Here is a 16,320-nt window from a genome sequence, read left to right as displayed (position 1 = left end):
ATTGCATGTTCTGAAAAAACTATGTACTTCTGTAAGACTAAGTTTATTTACACTGATCAGGCATAACATTATGACAATCTCCTTGTTTCTACCCTTATTGTCCATTTTATCAGCTCCACTTACTACATAGGTGCACTTTGTAGTTCTACAATTACAGACTGAAGTCCATCTGTTTCTCTGCATATTTTGTTAGCCCACTTTTACCCTGTTCTTCAGTGGTCAGGACCCCCATGGACCCTCACAGAGCAGGTACTATTTGGGTGGTGGATCATTCTCAGCACTGCAGTAACACTGATGTGGTGGTGGTGGTGTGTTAGCGTGTGTTGCGCTGGTATGAGTGGATCAGACACAGCAGTACTGCTGGAGTTTTTAAACACTGTGTCCACTCCCTGTCCACTCTATTAGACACTCCTACCTTGTCAGTCCACCTTGTAGATGTAAAGTCAGAGACGATTGCTCATCTGCTGCTGCACAGTTTGTGTTGATCATCCTCTAGTCCTTCATCAGTGGTCACAGAACACTGTTGGCTGGATATTTTTGGTTGGTGGACTATTCTCAGTCCAGCAGTGACACTGAGGTGTTTAAAAACTCCAGCAGCACTGCATATGAAAATAGTTTTTTTGTTTCCTAATGATATCACCTAAAGATAACAACACAAGGAATAGCAAAAGCCCTAAAACTGAACCTTGTGGAACTATTACATTAAACTGAATCAAACCTATTTTACATTGAGCCAGCATTAGTAAAACATTTGTAGAACGTGGTGCAAGATGGTACACTCCAGATTGTAGCCCCCAAATTAATGTTGCTACAATATTGTTTTCAGCCATAAATGAATTTGAATCAATTTAATTTGTTCTTCCAGATGAAAATTTAGTTTTTTCCACATTATAAGATATTGTTGGCTTTTTCAGTTTCCATTTGCGCCACTGCTGAACAGAATGTCTCCATTGCTTTGTCCTGCCTTTCTCTCTTACTTTAGAGTTAACTTGGACTTTAAATAATAACATTAAAATTTTAAACTATGTCACTGAAAAAAAACATGCTTTACCAGGCAATCTTCAAAAAGTTCTTATTCTTTCTCACTAAGGTACAGTATAAGGCTGCAGATAACATCTCATTTTAGTGCTTTTTGAACAAATTAATATTGTGTCAATACTGAATATCATTCATACACAATGAACTGTCAGAGCAAGCATGTTTGCAAGGAGCAGTGATTTTTGTGCTAAAAAATCTTTACTGCTTTAAATCTGAGGAATGCTAAAATTAAACCTGTTCCGTGGTGTTTGGAGCTGTAGCTCCCTAACTAAACTAATGCTAGCTGGCTCCTTTCTCCTAGCTAACTTAGGTTAGCTAAAGATCCAAACACCCTTGTACAGGTTCAGTTCGACTAACTGGTGCTCTGCTATCACTAGTATAATACTAGTATAATACTAGCACAGTACTAGTATCTTATACCAGCAAAAGCATAGCTGACTGATTGGTGTTGGAGGGAGAGAAAGCCAAAATTGAACCTGGTCTGTAGTGTTTTAAGCTGTAGCCTGGTAGGCTGAGTCCACATGAGTGTATGGTGCCTCCCACGGCAGTAAAGGTTCCAGCAAACTAATGCTTAAAAAGACCCCTTTAGAGGACAAAGACTCATATTCAAGAGTGCAAATTTGAATGTCTGGTGTTAAACTGACAGAACAATTCAAAATAGAATTGTTTTGTGGTGCTTTGAGCGGTACCCTGCTGGGCGACACTACTGCTAGTGTAGTTGGCCAGCTAAAGGTGAAACCGTGCAACCCACAGCATTACAGGTTTCAGTAACTGATGCTCAAATAACACCTGTTTAGACGATAAAGAATGCGAGAGCAGATTCTTTATGCTCTAAACAGAGTGACTGGTGTGACAGACAGAATGTTCTGTAGTACATGTATGCAGGCATTAGGCTATAAGCAGTTAGCCACTTTTTTGTGTAGTGTAGTTTTCTTGAGTATTTCCTGGTTCTGATTTAGCTGCTCAGCAGATGGAAAAAGAAATCACCCAGAGCACCCAGAGGAAATAAATGTTCTAAATGAGATCTCTTCTTGATCTCAGTTCAGTTTGAAATCAGAGTGAGACTTAGGCTATTTTCTCCTGTTTCTGAAATTTGGCTCCTGTGAAATAACCCTCAGATTTTCTCACTTTGATCAAAATGTTGTCACACACAAGGTTTAACTCTTTTGTATCTGACTCATCTCACTTTAGTCTTGGCTGCATAATATTTCCACAAGAAAAAGTGTGAGTTTACATCTACAAGGTGGACTGACAAGGTAGGAGTGTCTAATAGAGTGGACAGTGAGTGGACACAGTGTTTAAAAACTCTAGCAGTACTGCTGTGTCTGATCCACCACCCAAATAGTACCTGCTCTGTGAGGGTCCATGGGGGTTCTGACCACTGAAGAACAGGGTAAAAGGGGGCTAACAAAGTATGCAGAGAAACAGATGGACTACAGTCTGTAATTGTAGAACTACAAAGTGTACCTAAGTGGAACTGATAAAATGGACAATGTGCATAGAAACAAGGAGGTGGTCATAATGTATACTGAAATGTATAACATTTGTATATAATTAAGTTTTTGCTTAAGAAATTCTAGTTCTCACTGAATCTTAATATTACAATGTAGAAATTATGACAGTTAATTTAATGTATTTAACTTTACCACAAAGTTCAATGTTTTTGCAGTGTACATATAATATCAGACTATTCATTATTTAGTGTGTTCACCCTGTCTCTTTATTACAGCTTCCATTATTACTTGTTTTCTGGTTTTCTGTGGAGATATTTTCCATGCTTCTTGTAAACATAATTAAAGCCCAGTTCTAGAAGTTGTTTGCATTTTCTGCTTCTCATGATCCAAGTAATCCCATACACATCTGGGCCTTTGGTTGTTCAATCTAGAACACAAACAGCAGCGTCTTTACTTGATTTGCAAATTTTCCTCTTTTTTGTCTATTTGCTTTTCTAACTAATGGCTTCTTGACAACTACACAGCCTTTCAGATGGCATCAAGTTATCTTCTTACAATTAAAGGATAGAGAAGAAATACCTCTGGTGTTTTTTTCAGATCTGAGCTTGATTGTCTCCTATCTTTTGAAGATTAAAGCTTTAAATATTGTTTGACGGTGATAGTTTTGGTGGTCTACTAAGGTCTTCCGGTGGCCAGGAGTCCCAAAATCTCTGTATTTTTTAATAATGTTTTTATTTAATTTCTTTTATATATTATATTTTATATATTCTAAACAGGTTAATCTTGAGATTCGCTAAAACTACATTTTCACACATTTTTGAAAAACCAATCACATACAGTGGACCCCCAAAAGCATATAGATATTTGTGCTAAAAAGTTTTTCTTCTGAAATATCAATTTGTTAAACATTTTATGAAGATGCCTAAGAAACTGAGAAAAGTGTTCCAGTGGTTTAAGTATTATGGACCCACTGTACGCTGTCAAATTTAGCTTAGAGGTAGTAATGTTTTTTGCTGAGAATGCCCAGTGGCTGGGTTAGGGTTAGGGTTAGACAAGGCTAAACAAGGCATTGTCATAGTGTGCACTGTATACACCTAACTAGGGAATGATATCATGTTTTCAGTGCCACACTGTGTTATTGGTTTAATTGTGCTCTACTGTAATCAGTAATAGCAATAAACACTGTTTTTTGTTGCAATAAGTGTATTCATTGGTTGTTTTAACTTAATATTGAATTCAAATATTTTGGGATTTCTGCAGGTAAAACAGTTCATGTGACTGTAAACTGATGTGAAAAAAACTCATTAGGACACAAGTACGGTTATTGGAGCGTAGAAATCTATAACGTTTACGAGTTTTCACTGTGGAGGATTTAGGGATTAGGGAGTAGGGATCATCATTTCAGAAAGACGGTCTCCCTATGTAGGCACGTTGTGTGGGCGGAGCTTAAAACAGCAAGCGTGGACCCCCTTAGTTAAAGCCCCGCGCATGCGTACTCACTGAAGTTTCGGACTTGGTCTGTTACACAACGCGAGTTTCTCCATTTCTGCCGCAGCTGTGCGCCGGCGTTTTACTCCCATACGGTTTTAAACTTGTTTTTAGTAAACAATAGTAGTGGAAATGACCGGGGACCATTCCCACAACGATTCTCAGGTAAAGTTTTCTAAATGTCCTTTGTATTTTTGGCTTAGTAGAGCATCTGCTTTTCAAACTGCCGCTGCTTTAACCAGGAGTGCTAAGCTAACAGGCTACCTCGGCTACTAGTCGGTTTGAGCACAAAAAGGGTTAGATTTCGATGTTCATTTGGATATTATACACTGATTTAGTAAAGTATTCCGCAGTATATTGTACATTCACTTTAAGCGTTTGTTAAACCTATTGTTTTTGACTATTTGGCTAACTCCGCTAACATGCTAGTTAGCGAACTGTCCGGTTGTAAGTTTAAAGTTAGCGAGCTGCTGTTATTGCGGTCTAACTTGCTTTACCCTTTTATTTCACAGATTAACTCTGGACCCAAATATGGTGGTAAGTGTTGGTTGATATACCTCAACAACACCAGTAATTTCTGTATGTTTGTCTCTCCGTTAGTTAGTGAGGACAGAAATGGCGTCCAGAGACTAAGTCCCCTCTCCCTGTGACAGCCGCCTATTGTTCACATTTAGGCCTCAGAAACAAAGATTATTTTCTCTTTTTACTAAAGTGGGCCTCGGATTTTGGCAAATAAAGAGATTGTTTGTATAAAAACTCTGTTAAAATTATGAAAAGGTGGCTGGCCTGGTGTTACAGTGGTTTTGAAAGTCGAGGTTTGGGGGTTAAGGACTTAGTCTCTGCGCCATTTTCTTTTTCTCCAGCGGTCTGAATGTAACATTAAGATGGACATGATATGGAGGAGCAACACAAGCGGCGGATCTGTCCTCATTATCCTGAAGAGGATATGTCGATATGCTGAGGTCCTTCACTTAAAATGATCTTAGATCAGCACTAGTTGCCTAAAGCCCGTTTTCTCCCCAAAGAAGGACCCTAACTCTTCTGATGCGGATTAGCCTATTTATGATGAATGTTCTATTCTAAAGACTGTAGGATTAAACAGTAAACTATGAAAAAGAGATGTGAGTTAGACAGGAGATTTTACAGCAAAGCTTGGCGTTGTTGCCGTTTTAAATACAAGGAGCGTTTTAGATATAGACAAGTTACAACAAGCATTTCTACAGCAGTTGTGGGAAATGTATATTTTTAATTTCCCGTAAGACACTAATGACTAATGTTTTGTTTTAGCTTCTTTTAGCTGTTTGAAGCTTTTAAACCTTTTGATCTTTGGATAATTTAAGTAGAAATCTACACAAAAGTACTGGCTTTTAAATTTAATAACACGTTTACACAATCATTTCAGTTGTTATTCCATGTTTTATATAATACTAATTCTGCATAATGCATAATTCTACTTGCTCCTTATTCCTGCATTTTACCATTGCCGTTTTGCTCAGTACTCAACAAAGCAGTTTTAATAATGAAAAGATTCATTATAACTTTACAAACCAAAGTGACAGTAATGTTTGAAGTTAGTGTGGTTAGGATAAGTGTAGTCTGATACTCTGAGAGAGAAAATGCCTGATTTAGCTGGTACACCTCCATACACACACTTAAGAGTTAAATCCATGTGTGTACATAAAAGATCATTGAAGTGCCAAATTGCATTAACATGGAAGTGTTTATATGCCACTACTTAAGTCTCAGATACGAGTTAATGTCTGAACCAATTCTTTTTCAAAATTGTACTTCTTTTAAAGAAACTAAACTAAATTAGTCCTCTGGTGAGGTTGTAATTTTTGACAATTATACTGTCTGGTGTATTCATTGTAAACTGTAACCATATGAGGTGTGTGTGTGTTCTACGTCACCTGCAGTTTACTGGTGGAATGAGGAAGTATGCAGGTTTTTACACAGTAAACTCATGTTCTCACCTCATGTTCTAATACTTTATTACCAACCTTAACACTAACAGCCATAAATAAATGGCAGAGCATATTTTTAAAAGGATACTTGCTTTAACCATGTAATGAAGATGGATTTCTTCTTAGAGCGTTTAGAACAAAAGCACAATCTATATTTTGAACTTCTACTTAATATCGTTGCTTTGCATGTTGTAATAGAAAGTGTATAAAATTCTTAGGAATTCTGGGGGGAAACGCCTGTCCTCAAATACTATAGCAGATAGTCATAAGTAGATTAGGTCTGCAGATGCACGCTTAACATCCATAACTGCTTCCCACTGCATACATCACAAAATAAAGTTAATAATTCTGTATATTAGAATGTATAATAGAATGTGTTTATTTCACAAGCATATCCAGTATAGTATGTAAAGGTTGGGAGGCAGATATTGGTGTTTGCGAAAACAATGCTGAAACAGTAGAGGGCGCTGTCCACAAACTTCTGTCCTCCACATGGCCATGTGTTTGGTTGAAGGGCAAAACTTACATGCTGAAAAATTTAGTTAAACTCGTCACACAGGCTTTCTCTGGGCCTGTTGGGTTAGAAGTAAATAAAATTGTGATGTCCCAGCATGCTGAGTGCTGTGTTGTTGAGGGACAGTGTAGTTACATTTAGTAGACTGATTAGATTGATTCAGGGGATGATTGTATTGGCACATGCGAAGAATTACTTGTGGTACAATAGAAATAGCATATTATAGGCTGATATAGCAAGACTAGTAGAGTCAACAGTATTAAGTAGTGATTTGTGTTACCTGCCATCTATAGTTAAGCTGTATTTGGGTTTAGTTTCTGTTAGGCCTCTTCTCTTTTGGAGCAGCCATATGTAACATCAGAATTGTGATGCTGATGGATGCTTATTGGTGGTTTGATTGTAAGATATGTTTGTTTTGCATGATTTTTCACTCTGCTTTTCATCTCCATGACAGTGGCTCATGCGTGCAGATGGTAGAATGGGGTGTAATGGGTGCACCTGGGGCATGTGGAAACACCTCAAACACGCACACATTTTAAAGCTGCAGTTTCAGTGTAATCCGATCCACTCTGTACACTTTTCCCAAATTGGTAGGCTCCTTGGTTGGACCCTGCGCAGAAAGGGTCCTCTGTAAACACACACTCTACTGCTGTGGCCTGCTCAAGAACTGAACACCTCTACATTCTGAGCAGTAAAGTGCCAAAGTCTAGATGATGTGTCTAACATGGCACCTGGAAATGTGCAGCTTTTATGTATGTGAGTCGACATTATGTGAGCTTTACTCTGAAGTTGCAAAAATACTGCAGTGTGAAGATTTGATTTTTCCTGTAACTTATTTTTTTCTGCAACATTGTATTTAAAGCCTAAATTGTCACTTATTACTGAGACTCGATGGTGTAGGCGTAAAGGGAGGTGTTAAATTAGAAAACAAATTTCTAATTTAAAAGTTGGTGCCAGTTTGTCTGTTCTCTCTAGCTTTGCCTGAATTGTAGTTAAAGCATTTATACAGACATTCTGAATCTGGCAGTTGGGATGTGTGCTGCACTGTTGAAGGAATATTACTGCTAGGTGTTTACTGTCTCTTCAGTGTGCCGCATCATTTTTTAAATTTTCTTCTTGGCAGATTCTCATAAACACAAAGATAAGTATAAGGACAAAGAACACAAACACAAGGACCACAAGAAAGATAAAGAACGTGAGAAATCAAAGTACAGCAACAGGTATGACTCACTTCTTCTTTTCACCCACAGTCTGTTTCTGCACCCTGCTATTGCACTGTGTGTGTGTGTGTGTGGTGTGTGTGTGTGTGTGTGTGTGGTGTGTGTGTGTGTGTGTATGGTTGATTTTATGGCCTATTTTATGGCCTGGCTGTCCTGATGTGGACTCTAGCCTGATGTTTTGATAAGCAGGGTGTGGTCTACAGAGCCACAGGAAGGAATTTTGGCTTTATGCAGCTTTCTCCATAAACATCATAAACACAACTGCTTCCTGCTTTGTTCTGAACTGCTTAACTGTGCTGTGTTTTCTTGCACTTTTGCAGTGAGCACAAGGACTCCTCAGATAAAAAACACAGAGATAAAGAGAAAGTGAAGCACAAAGATGGATCCTCAGACAAACAGAAGGACAAATATAAAGAGAAGAGGAAGGAGGAGAGGGTGAATATTTTTTTTTTATCTTATTTGCAACATTTAGAGCACTCTGAATAACAGCTGTTCCACTAAGTCTATAATGAAAACATTGTGGAACAGAGCTTGTGCTTGTTTCTTTATTCCTCACTTTATTTATATGTATTCTTCTCTTAAAGTCTTTTGATGGGGAGTCGATTAGAGAGAGAGAGAATGGCTTTGCTAGGTGAGTAAGCAAAACAGTTTGTGACGGATGATGCAAGTGTAAGGACACACTTTTTTTCATCTAATCTCTGTCTCTTCAGACTCGTACTCTGTTCTTTAGAACTAACAGAAAAAGTAACAATTTGTCATGTAATCTTACTCCATTTCCTTTATCTTTTTATCTTTATTTTTTCCAGTTGTGTGTCCCCACCCTAACCCTTTTTGTCTACAGATGGTTGATCATTTGATAGTTGATAACTTTTTTTGCTCTGTTCCTTCACAGCCCTCCTCACATAAAGTCTGAGCCAGAAAATGAAGAATTATATCACTCACCCAAACACAAGAAGTCCCTGAAAAGAGAGCACGATGATGATGAGTGAGTGACCAGCACAGACTCTTTACACTTCACTTTGTTCTCATGCCAAAAAAGTTCAAATTCTGTTAATGTCACTTTGTCTGTAGTGTGAAACAGCGGCCTCTAAAAGTGGCCAAAAAGTTTGACTTTGCTGGAGATGAGAAATTCCAACTTTTTTTCCCCCATAATCTTTCAGTGATGAGTTCAAGCCCAAAAAAATAAAAACTGAGAATGATAAAGGTGAGAAGAAGGTGAAGAAAAGGAAACAGGAGGAAGAGGTATGAGCATAGGTTTATCCCTTTAACGACTTAAGTTTCAGTCAGTTTTTATTTTAAGCATTAAATACTGAACCTGCAACTCTATAACAGGACATAAAACCCAAAAAGAAGACTAAAGACAAGAAAGGGGAAGTGGGAACAGATGGCAAAAAGAAAGCAAAGAAGGAGCCAGAGGAGAAATGGAAATGGTTAGTTTTTGTTCTTTTTCCTCCAATTATGGGCTGTCTACCAAACTGTGTATTGTAAATCAAAAAGACATTTCAGCTGTTTGATGTCTTGATGTTGTTGTGTATGTGTGTGGGTGTTTTTTTTTTTTTTAAACAGTATCAGGTTTTTAAGTAGTCTATGGTTTTTTTTTTGTTTAAGATATGCTTTTATTTGTTCTTCTCCATGTGTGTTGTAATGGCTGTTAGGTGGGAAGAGGAGAGGTATACAGATGGAGTGAAATGGAAGTTTTTGGAACATAAAGGACCTGTGTTTGCTCCACCGTATGACCCTCTTCCCAGCAACGTCAAGTTCTATTATGATGGTAAGACCTTGAAGCTTCTGTGCCGTTTTTGGGGTGTGGTGTTCATGAATACAGTGCTGACTGGCGATCTGCCTTTTGCTCAGCTGGATTTCAGCTTGGTTTGAAATGTCTCTGAATTGGACTCTGTAGGCAGTCTTTCTGTGCCTTCACTAGTTTTTTCACTATTCTGTGTGTGAATTATTATTTTTTTTTTTTTGTGTGTCTGTTTCTTGCTTTGTGGCTCTATGCAGGAAAACCCATGAAACTTAGGCCAGAGGCAGAAGAAGTAGCAACCTTCTTTGCTAAAATGTTGGACCACGAATACACTACCAAGGACGTATTCCGGAAAAACTTCTTCAAAGACTGGAGGAAGGTAACACTAAGTTCTGTGGGTTTTAAATGGTATCAATTAGAAACCAAGGAAAAAATGTAGTGTTCTTGGGAAAGAGGACTATTTAATGTCTCTATTTTTCCTTCTAGGAAATGACTGCAGAAGAGAAGGCAAAGATCACAGACTTGAACAAGTGTAACTTTAGTGAGATGAATGAATATTTTAAAGCTCAGTCAGAGGCCAGGAAAGCCATGACTAAAGAGGAGAAACAGGTATGTTGAGTAATATCAATATGACCCTCTGTCGCTATGGGTGGTTGTGTTTTATTTATTCACTGATTATTTATTTTCCCCATAGTATATTATTGATAAGGGAGAGTGCAACCTTGTCTAACCTTGTCTATCTGTTTGTCTCCATTTCTTTAGAAAATCAAAGAGGAAAATGAGCGTCTCCTGCTAGAGTATGGCTTCTGTGTAATGGACAATCACCGTGAGAGAATCGCCAACTTTCGTATTGAGCCACCTGGCCTGTTCCGTGGCCGAGGAGACCATCCAAAAATGGGCATGTTAAAACGTCGTATCCGGCCAGAGGACATCATCATCAATTGCAGCAAGTGCGGCCATATTTAAATACCCTACACACTGACCAGTCACATTTGAATGCTGGGCTGGTGTGAACAGCCCATGTGTGAGCTTTGGAGTCTCTAGAACAGGGGTGCACAACTCTGGTTCACTCCAATCACTGAACTGTGCTGAACGCTGACCCTCCAGGACTGGAGTTGTATTCTATAGTCAACATTTAATGAAATGGTGTGGATTGTTATGAAATTGTAGTTATTGTATGAATTGTTGTAATTTGTATCGTAATTAAGTGTTGGAGGGCCTTTAACAAGTACAGTAAGGCTTTCTTTGTTAGTGTCCTAGGTAAGCTGAATTTCTGTAATATACCAAATGTACATCCTCATTGCAATCTAGCTTTTTTTGTGTCTTAGGGACTCTGAGCATCCTAAACCTCCTCCAGGGACCAAGTGGAAAGAGGTGCGACACGACAACAAGGTGACATGGCTGGTATCCTGGACTGAGAACATCCAGGGTGCCATCAAGTACATCATGCTGAACCCCAGCTCCAGGATCAAGGTGCAAATAATAATGAGTCTGGTCTTCATACCTGATAAAATGCACATGCTGCATCCACACATTTCTCTGTAGCCCCTAAGTTGTTGGATTCATCTAGCAGTATTTTATACGGTATAAAGTGTATTAAAGTAAAATTAATTAAATGTTTATGCTGGACCTTGCAGGGAGAGAAGGACTGGCAGAAATATGAGACAGCTCGGCGGCTAAAGAAGTGTGTGGACCGTCTGCGGGCTCAGTACAGAGAGGACTGGAAGTCTAAGGAAATGAGGATCAGGCAGAGAGCCGTGGCCCTTTACTTCATCGACAAGGTTTCTCGCTGTTACATGTTATAACTCTGTTCATGTCATTGTTTAATGCAGAGGCATTGCACATGTAGGATGCCTTTGAAATATGGTGTGTGTGTGTTCTGTGTGTGGATTTTAAGGAGGGCTGTACCAGAGGCCATATTGAAGTAGCCATAATTTCCAAGAACATATCAAGATTCTGCTTATTTACACATGTTACATAACCACACGTAATCATGGCCACACGATGGGGTGTGTGTGTGTGTGTTTATGTATGTAGCTGGCTCTGAGAGCAGGAAACGAGAAAGAGGAAGGAGAAACAGCAGATACAGTGGGCTGCTGCTCGCTGAGAGTGGAGCATCTCAGTCTGTACCCGGAGAAAGATGGCCAAGAATATGTGGTGGAATTTGACTTTCTGGGAAAAGATTCGATCCGCTATTACAATAAAGTCCCTGTGGAGAAGAGGGTAAGCTGGATGTTACCTGATGCTAACTTCATGGTTCATGCAAAAGTGCCTTCATGCACAGTGTCTCAGTATTTATGTATTTTTTTTCTGTTTAAGTTCAGTCTGATTATTGCATGTCCTCAGGTTTTTAAGAATCTGCAACTCTTCATGGAGAACAAGCAGCCGGAGGATGACCTGTTTGACCGCCTAAATGTATGTATGCTTTAAATTATGACTTTAATCCCACCTCTCCCTTTTACAGAAATCTCTTCCTAAAAGATTGGTTCACCAAAAACACATCTATGGTATTTGGCAGGAAGCAGTTCTATTAAATCATGTTACAGAGGTAGGCACATGTAGCATTAAGACACGGGCCCAGGTGGGAAGAAAAGCGGCTGTTTTTCAGAGGTCAGATTTATCCCATTTCCCCTTACCCCAAACACAGTCTTTAGTGCTTTAGTGCAGCTGTTTAATTTCAGTAGAAAAGTGTTTGGTTGGCAGACATCCATTAGTAGTAGTAGTTTTGTTAATCTTTTTATAAACTGTTGCTTTAAAATACTGATGCCACATCTCTTCACCTCTGCCCCAATACGTCAGACCACCATTCTCAACAAGCATCTTCAGGAGTTGATGGATGGCTTGACTGCTAAAGTGTTCCGTACCTACAATGCGTCAATTACACTGCAGCAGCAACTGAAAGAGCTGACCAACGGTAAGCCTCCTTTAAAACCTCCTGGGTTCTAAGGCTACTGAGTCTTAACTGCAGATTAAAATGTTTGAAATTCCCTAACTCTCTCTTAACAATTGTCCTTGTTTACAGCGGAAGACAATGTCTCTGCCAAGATCCTCTCTTACAACCGGGCCAACAGAGCCGTAGCCATCCTGTGTAACCACCAGAGGGCGCCACCCAAGACTTTTGAGAAGTCCATGCAGAATTTACAAACAAAGGTCTGGGATGTTTTATCAGTACCTTAAGTTGATTGCTTGCACTGCTTTCTGTGCACTTGAGGTTTTGACTGCTATTCTGACATGTCTTCTGCCATGCCCATCAAAACCAGATTGACGCCAAGAAGGAGCAGCTTGCTGATGCTAAAAGAGAACTGAAGAGTGCCAAGGCTGATGCCAAAATACGCAGAGATGAGAAATCCAAGAAGTGAGTATGAAAATGTTTGCCTGGAGGGAGCCCAGTGGAATTTGGCTTAATCAACTATTTTTTGGTGGCTGCGTATTGTAGAGTTGTCTGAGTGTGTATTGTAATGTTGAACTTAGAGCTGTGGAGACAAAGAAGAAAGCGGTGCAGAGGATAGAGGAGCAGTTGATGAAGCTGGAGGTGCAGGCCACAGACCGTGAGGAGAATAAACAGATTGCCCTCGGCACCTCCAAACTAAACTACCTGGATCCACGCATCTCTGTAGCCTGGTCAGTACCTGTATGCTAATGTTTTATGTTTTACTTTGAGGTAAGCTACCCCTTTTTAAAAAAAAAAGAATCTACTATCTATTAACTACATTAGTGCTGATTGTATTGGATTTGTCACTCAGGTGCAAGAAGTGGGGTGTCCCTGTTGAGAAAATCTACAACAAAACTCAGCGTGAGAAGTTTGCATGGGCAATCGACATGGCGGATGAGGACTTTGAATTTTAAATTGCTCCTGTTTTTTTTAAACCCTCTTCCCCTTATGTTTTCATTTTATTCTTATTTTATTATTATTATTATTATTATTATTATTATTATTATTATTTTGTAAAGTACTTTTAGTATATGTGATTCAGTAGGTGAAGAACCTGACAAGGGAATGGATGATGTTAAACAAAAGACTTGATCAGATGGATCAGGGTGGAGTTTGTCCAGAACTTTTGGCTGAATTTTTTTTTTTTGTGGAAGGGGTGGGTCAGTTGGTTGTCTGTCCTTTGCAGAAGGCTGTTAGTGGCTCAATCTGACCACATTTTCCACTGGTTTTTTCCCTGCCCTTTGGGCACAACTGCACGTGGATGTCTTAATTAATGAAATCTGTGGTTTCTTAGAGCTACTGTGTTTGACAGCCAGTTGCTTGTGTAATATTTTTTTTATTCTGTCTATTTTAGACTCGTTTTATTAATATTCTGTATTTTAAGAAAGGAAAAAAAATCAAATTCCTTAAGTACACCCATGGGCCTTTTTATGAAATGAATATGTACTTACTGTGAGAGTGAAGAATTGACAATGAAATGCTGTGTGAGTGAACGTGACAAATGTTCATTTACCTTTTTAGTTTTTATTTTTTAATTTATTTATTTTTTTTTTTTTAACTGGATTTGGATCGGTGTGTGGGGAGTATCCATACCACAATGTAGGAGAGTTGGAAGATCCAGTACAACTTTGACAATATTAAGCAAAGCAGAAAGCGTGTGCATGTCTGTAAGTGTGTGTGTGTGTGTGTGTGTGTGTGTGTGTGTGTGTGTGTGTGTGTGTGTGTGTGTGTGTGTGTGTGTTTTCCTAAAAACAGCTATCAGGGACTTGTCAGTGTAAATGTGAATTTTTTATTTTTTTTTCCCTTTTACATTTCCAGTATCCTGCAACTTTTTCTGCACAGCTTTGAGTGTCCATCTGTTTTTAACTTGACTTCAGTGAGGAAAAACTCCCTTATCTGTTACTTGAAGATCACTAATGTATGGGTTTGAGGTTAGGCGAAAGGAGATATATTTTTCCTTCTGAAAAGGTATGTGAGGGATATCAACTTTGCCAAAAATAGAAAAGAAAAAAAAAATCAATAACCATTTATGATTGTAGGCGGTTCTATTTTTTAACTATGTAAAGACAAAGGACAAATATTTTAACATGGGTTTTAATGTGAATTCTATTAATTCTATTGCTCTCTGTACCATCATGGTTTTGAAGATGTAAAATTGAAAGCATCCATGTAACTTCACGTCATGGCCTCCAATCATGGTTTATTTTGTTTTAATTTCTCTTCTCATTGTAGGTTATTTAAGAATAAAAACCCTACAACAATACATCCTGTTGGTTTGAATTTGAATTTACACTCAACAATTCTACACTTCAGTCTAAATTGCTCAGGCACATTTCTGGAAAACTTAAACACAAAAAACATAATTTACCAAGGCAAAGTACTGAAGAAATAATTGTAGTTTTACCAAAAAAAAAAAAAAGCATAAATCCCATTCATCTTCATTACATGTAGTAGTAGCTCTAACCAGGCAGCGAGGAAAGGCACACTTTTTTCCCACCCATTTAAGAGTGCTTGTGTTTAGTTTTACAATACCTGCCCACTTGTTTTGTTGGTTTTAAATGTAGATTTTAGTTTTAGTACCATCTGTTAGAAAGGATTCAAATGTGCCATATTATTGAGGCCCTATTTATTCATTCTTAGTTCTGACTGGTGTGTGAACAATTTTGTTTCTTTGTATTTACACCTGAAGAACTGTCATTGAATTCAGTTTCATGATTTTGGTTATTTGATGCTAGTGCTTTTTTAAATGAGCGCAGTGTATAACATGATTTATTTAGTGTAGAGTTTTGCACTAAAAGTTTAACAAATCTGCAATGTGTCAGCTGTTTTGGGAAATCAATGTTGGTAGCTGATAAAATGGTTACAGCTGTCTGGCTCATATACTTATAGTGTGCAAGTGGTTGAGAAAAACACAGTATGAATTATTGATTTTTCAATCCGTGTCATAAGTGTGGCCATGTAAATTCCCTGTACAGGCTGGTGAACGACCATCAAATGTGTGTGTAATGAATTCTACATGTATATTAATAATAATAATAATAATAATAATATTGCAGATGAAAGGCTTGTGTGAAATTCTGTTACCAGAATCCTCTGAAATGAGAGCCAGTTTGAAAGAGTGCAGGAAGAGGAGCTATTATGTTTGCGTTGGATGCAGCAGCTGAGTGAGGCGATAAGCAGGCTGAGATTTTTAGTGCACCCTGAACTCTTCTGAGCTGAGGAAGTATTCTGGTCATTCACACTGACTGTGTAAATGCTTTAGTCTGCAGTTGTGTTATTCAGTAAGAAATGAAAATAGATGTTAAAAGGTTTCCCCTTTAAAAGGCTATATTCAGATTACCAGGTTACAGTGACACAAATCTATTTTTTTACCTTAATGACATCAGATGTTTTCAAATCTGTGCCACTTTGATATGTAGGCCTAGATCAGATACATATCTGATTTGTGGCCATGACACCTTAATACCACATATTACCATTATCATTCAGTGCTGGCAGTGAGTTTCTTGAACTTCCTGCCAGTAAACACTGCAGAAGCATTCATATACAGTACTGTGCAAAAGTCAGAGACCAAACCTCACTTAATTTCCACACCAAATGTCAAAGGAGAATAAGTGAAAAAATTTGATTTAAAAAAATATATATATAAAATACAGAGAAAATAAGACTATTAACAACTGTGCGTGACCTAGTAAACCACCAAAAATGTCACCATCAGGTAAACTACTTAAAACTTTACAGTACTAGAAAATCAAGCTCCTGTGTAGCTGCCAAGAAGCCCTTACTGAGAAAACTGACAAAAAAGAACAAATTTGCAAATCAATCAAGCAAACAAGCTGCTGGTGTTCACAAAACAATGGACTGGCCACCCTAGGCCCCAGATCTCAACATTATTAAAAGTGGCTGGGATTACATGCATTAGGAGAAGCAGAAAATACTAGAAGCCTCTGCTGAACTTGTACTTAA

The 16,320-nt window shown here is 38.3% G+C and overlaps 1 protein-coding gene across 1 annotated transcript; it reads left to right on the top strand.

Moving 5' to 3' along the window:
* Positions 1-3,990: 3,990 nt before the first annotated feature.
* top1l (DNA topoisomerase I, like) lies at positions 3,991-13,361 on the top strand. The gene is made up of 21 exons (XM_036560087.1): positions 3,991-4,145; positions 4,493-4,517; positions 7,582-7,678; positions 7,999-8,113; positions 8,263-8,309; positions 8,571-8,663; positions 8,839-8,920; positions 9,011-9,108; positions 9,334-9,449; positions 9,680-9,801; positions 9,909-10,031; positions 10,185-10,372; positions 10,751-10,895; positions 11,060-11,203; positions 11,460-11,645; positions 11,769-11,837; positions 12,222-12,336; positions 12,445-12,572; positions 12,683-12,777; positions 12,894-13,043; positions 13,166-13,361. The coding sequence occupies exons 1-21, from the start codon at positions 4,113-4,115 to the stop codon at positions 13,266-13,268; spliced, it is 2,274 nt and encodes a 757-aa protein (XP_036415980.1). The 5' UTR covers positions 3,991-4,112; the 3' UTR covers positions 13,269-13,361.
* The last annotated feature ends 2,959 nt before the right edge of the window (positions 13,362-16,320 follow it).

The sequence above is a fragment of the Colossoma macropomum genome, unplaced genomic scaffold (assembly GCF_904425465.1).
Source record: "Colossoma macropomum unplaced genomic scaffold, Colossoma_macropomum, whole genome shotgun sequence".
Taxonomy (NCBI): domain Eukaryota; kingdom Metazoa; phylum Chordata; class Actinopteri; order Characiformes; family Serrasalmidae; genus Colossoma; species Colossoma macropomum.
This window is presented reverse-complemented; position numbering and strand designations above follow the sequence as displayed.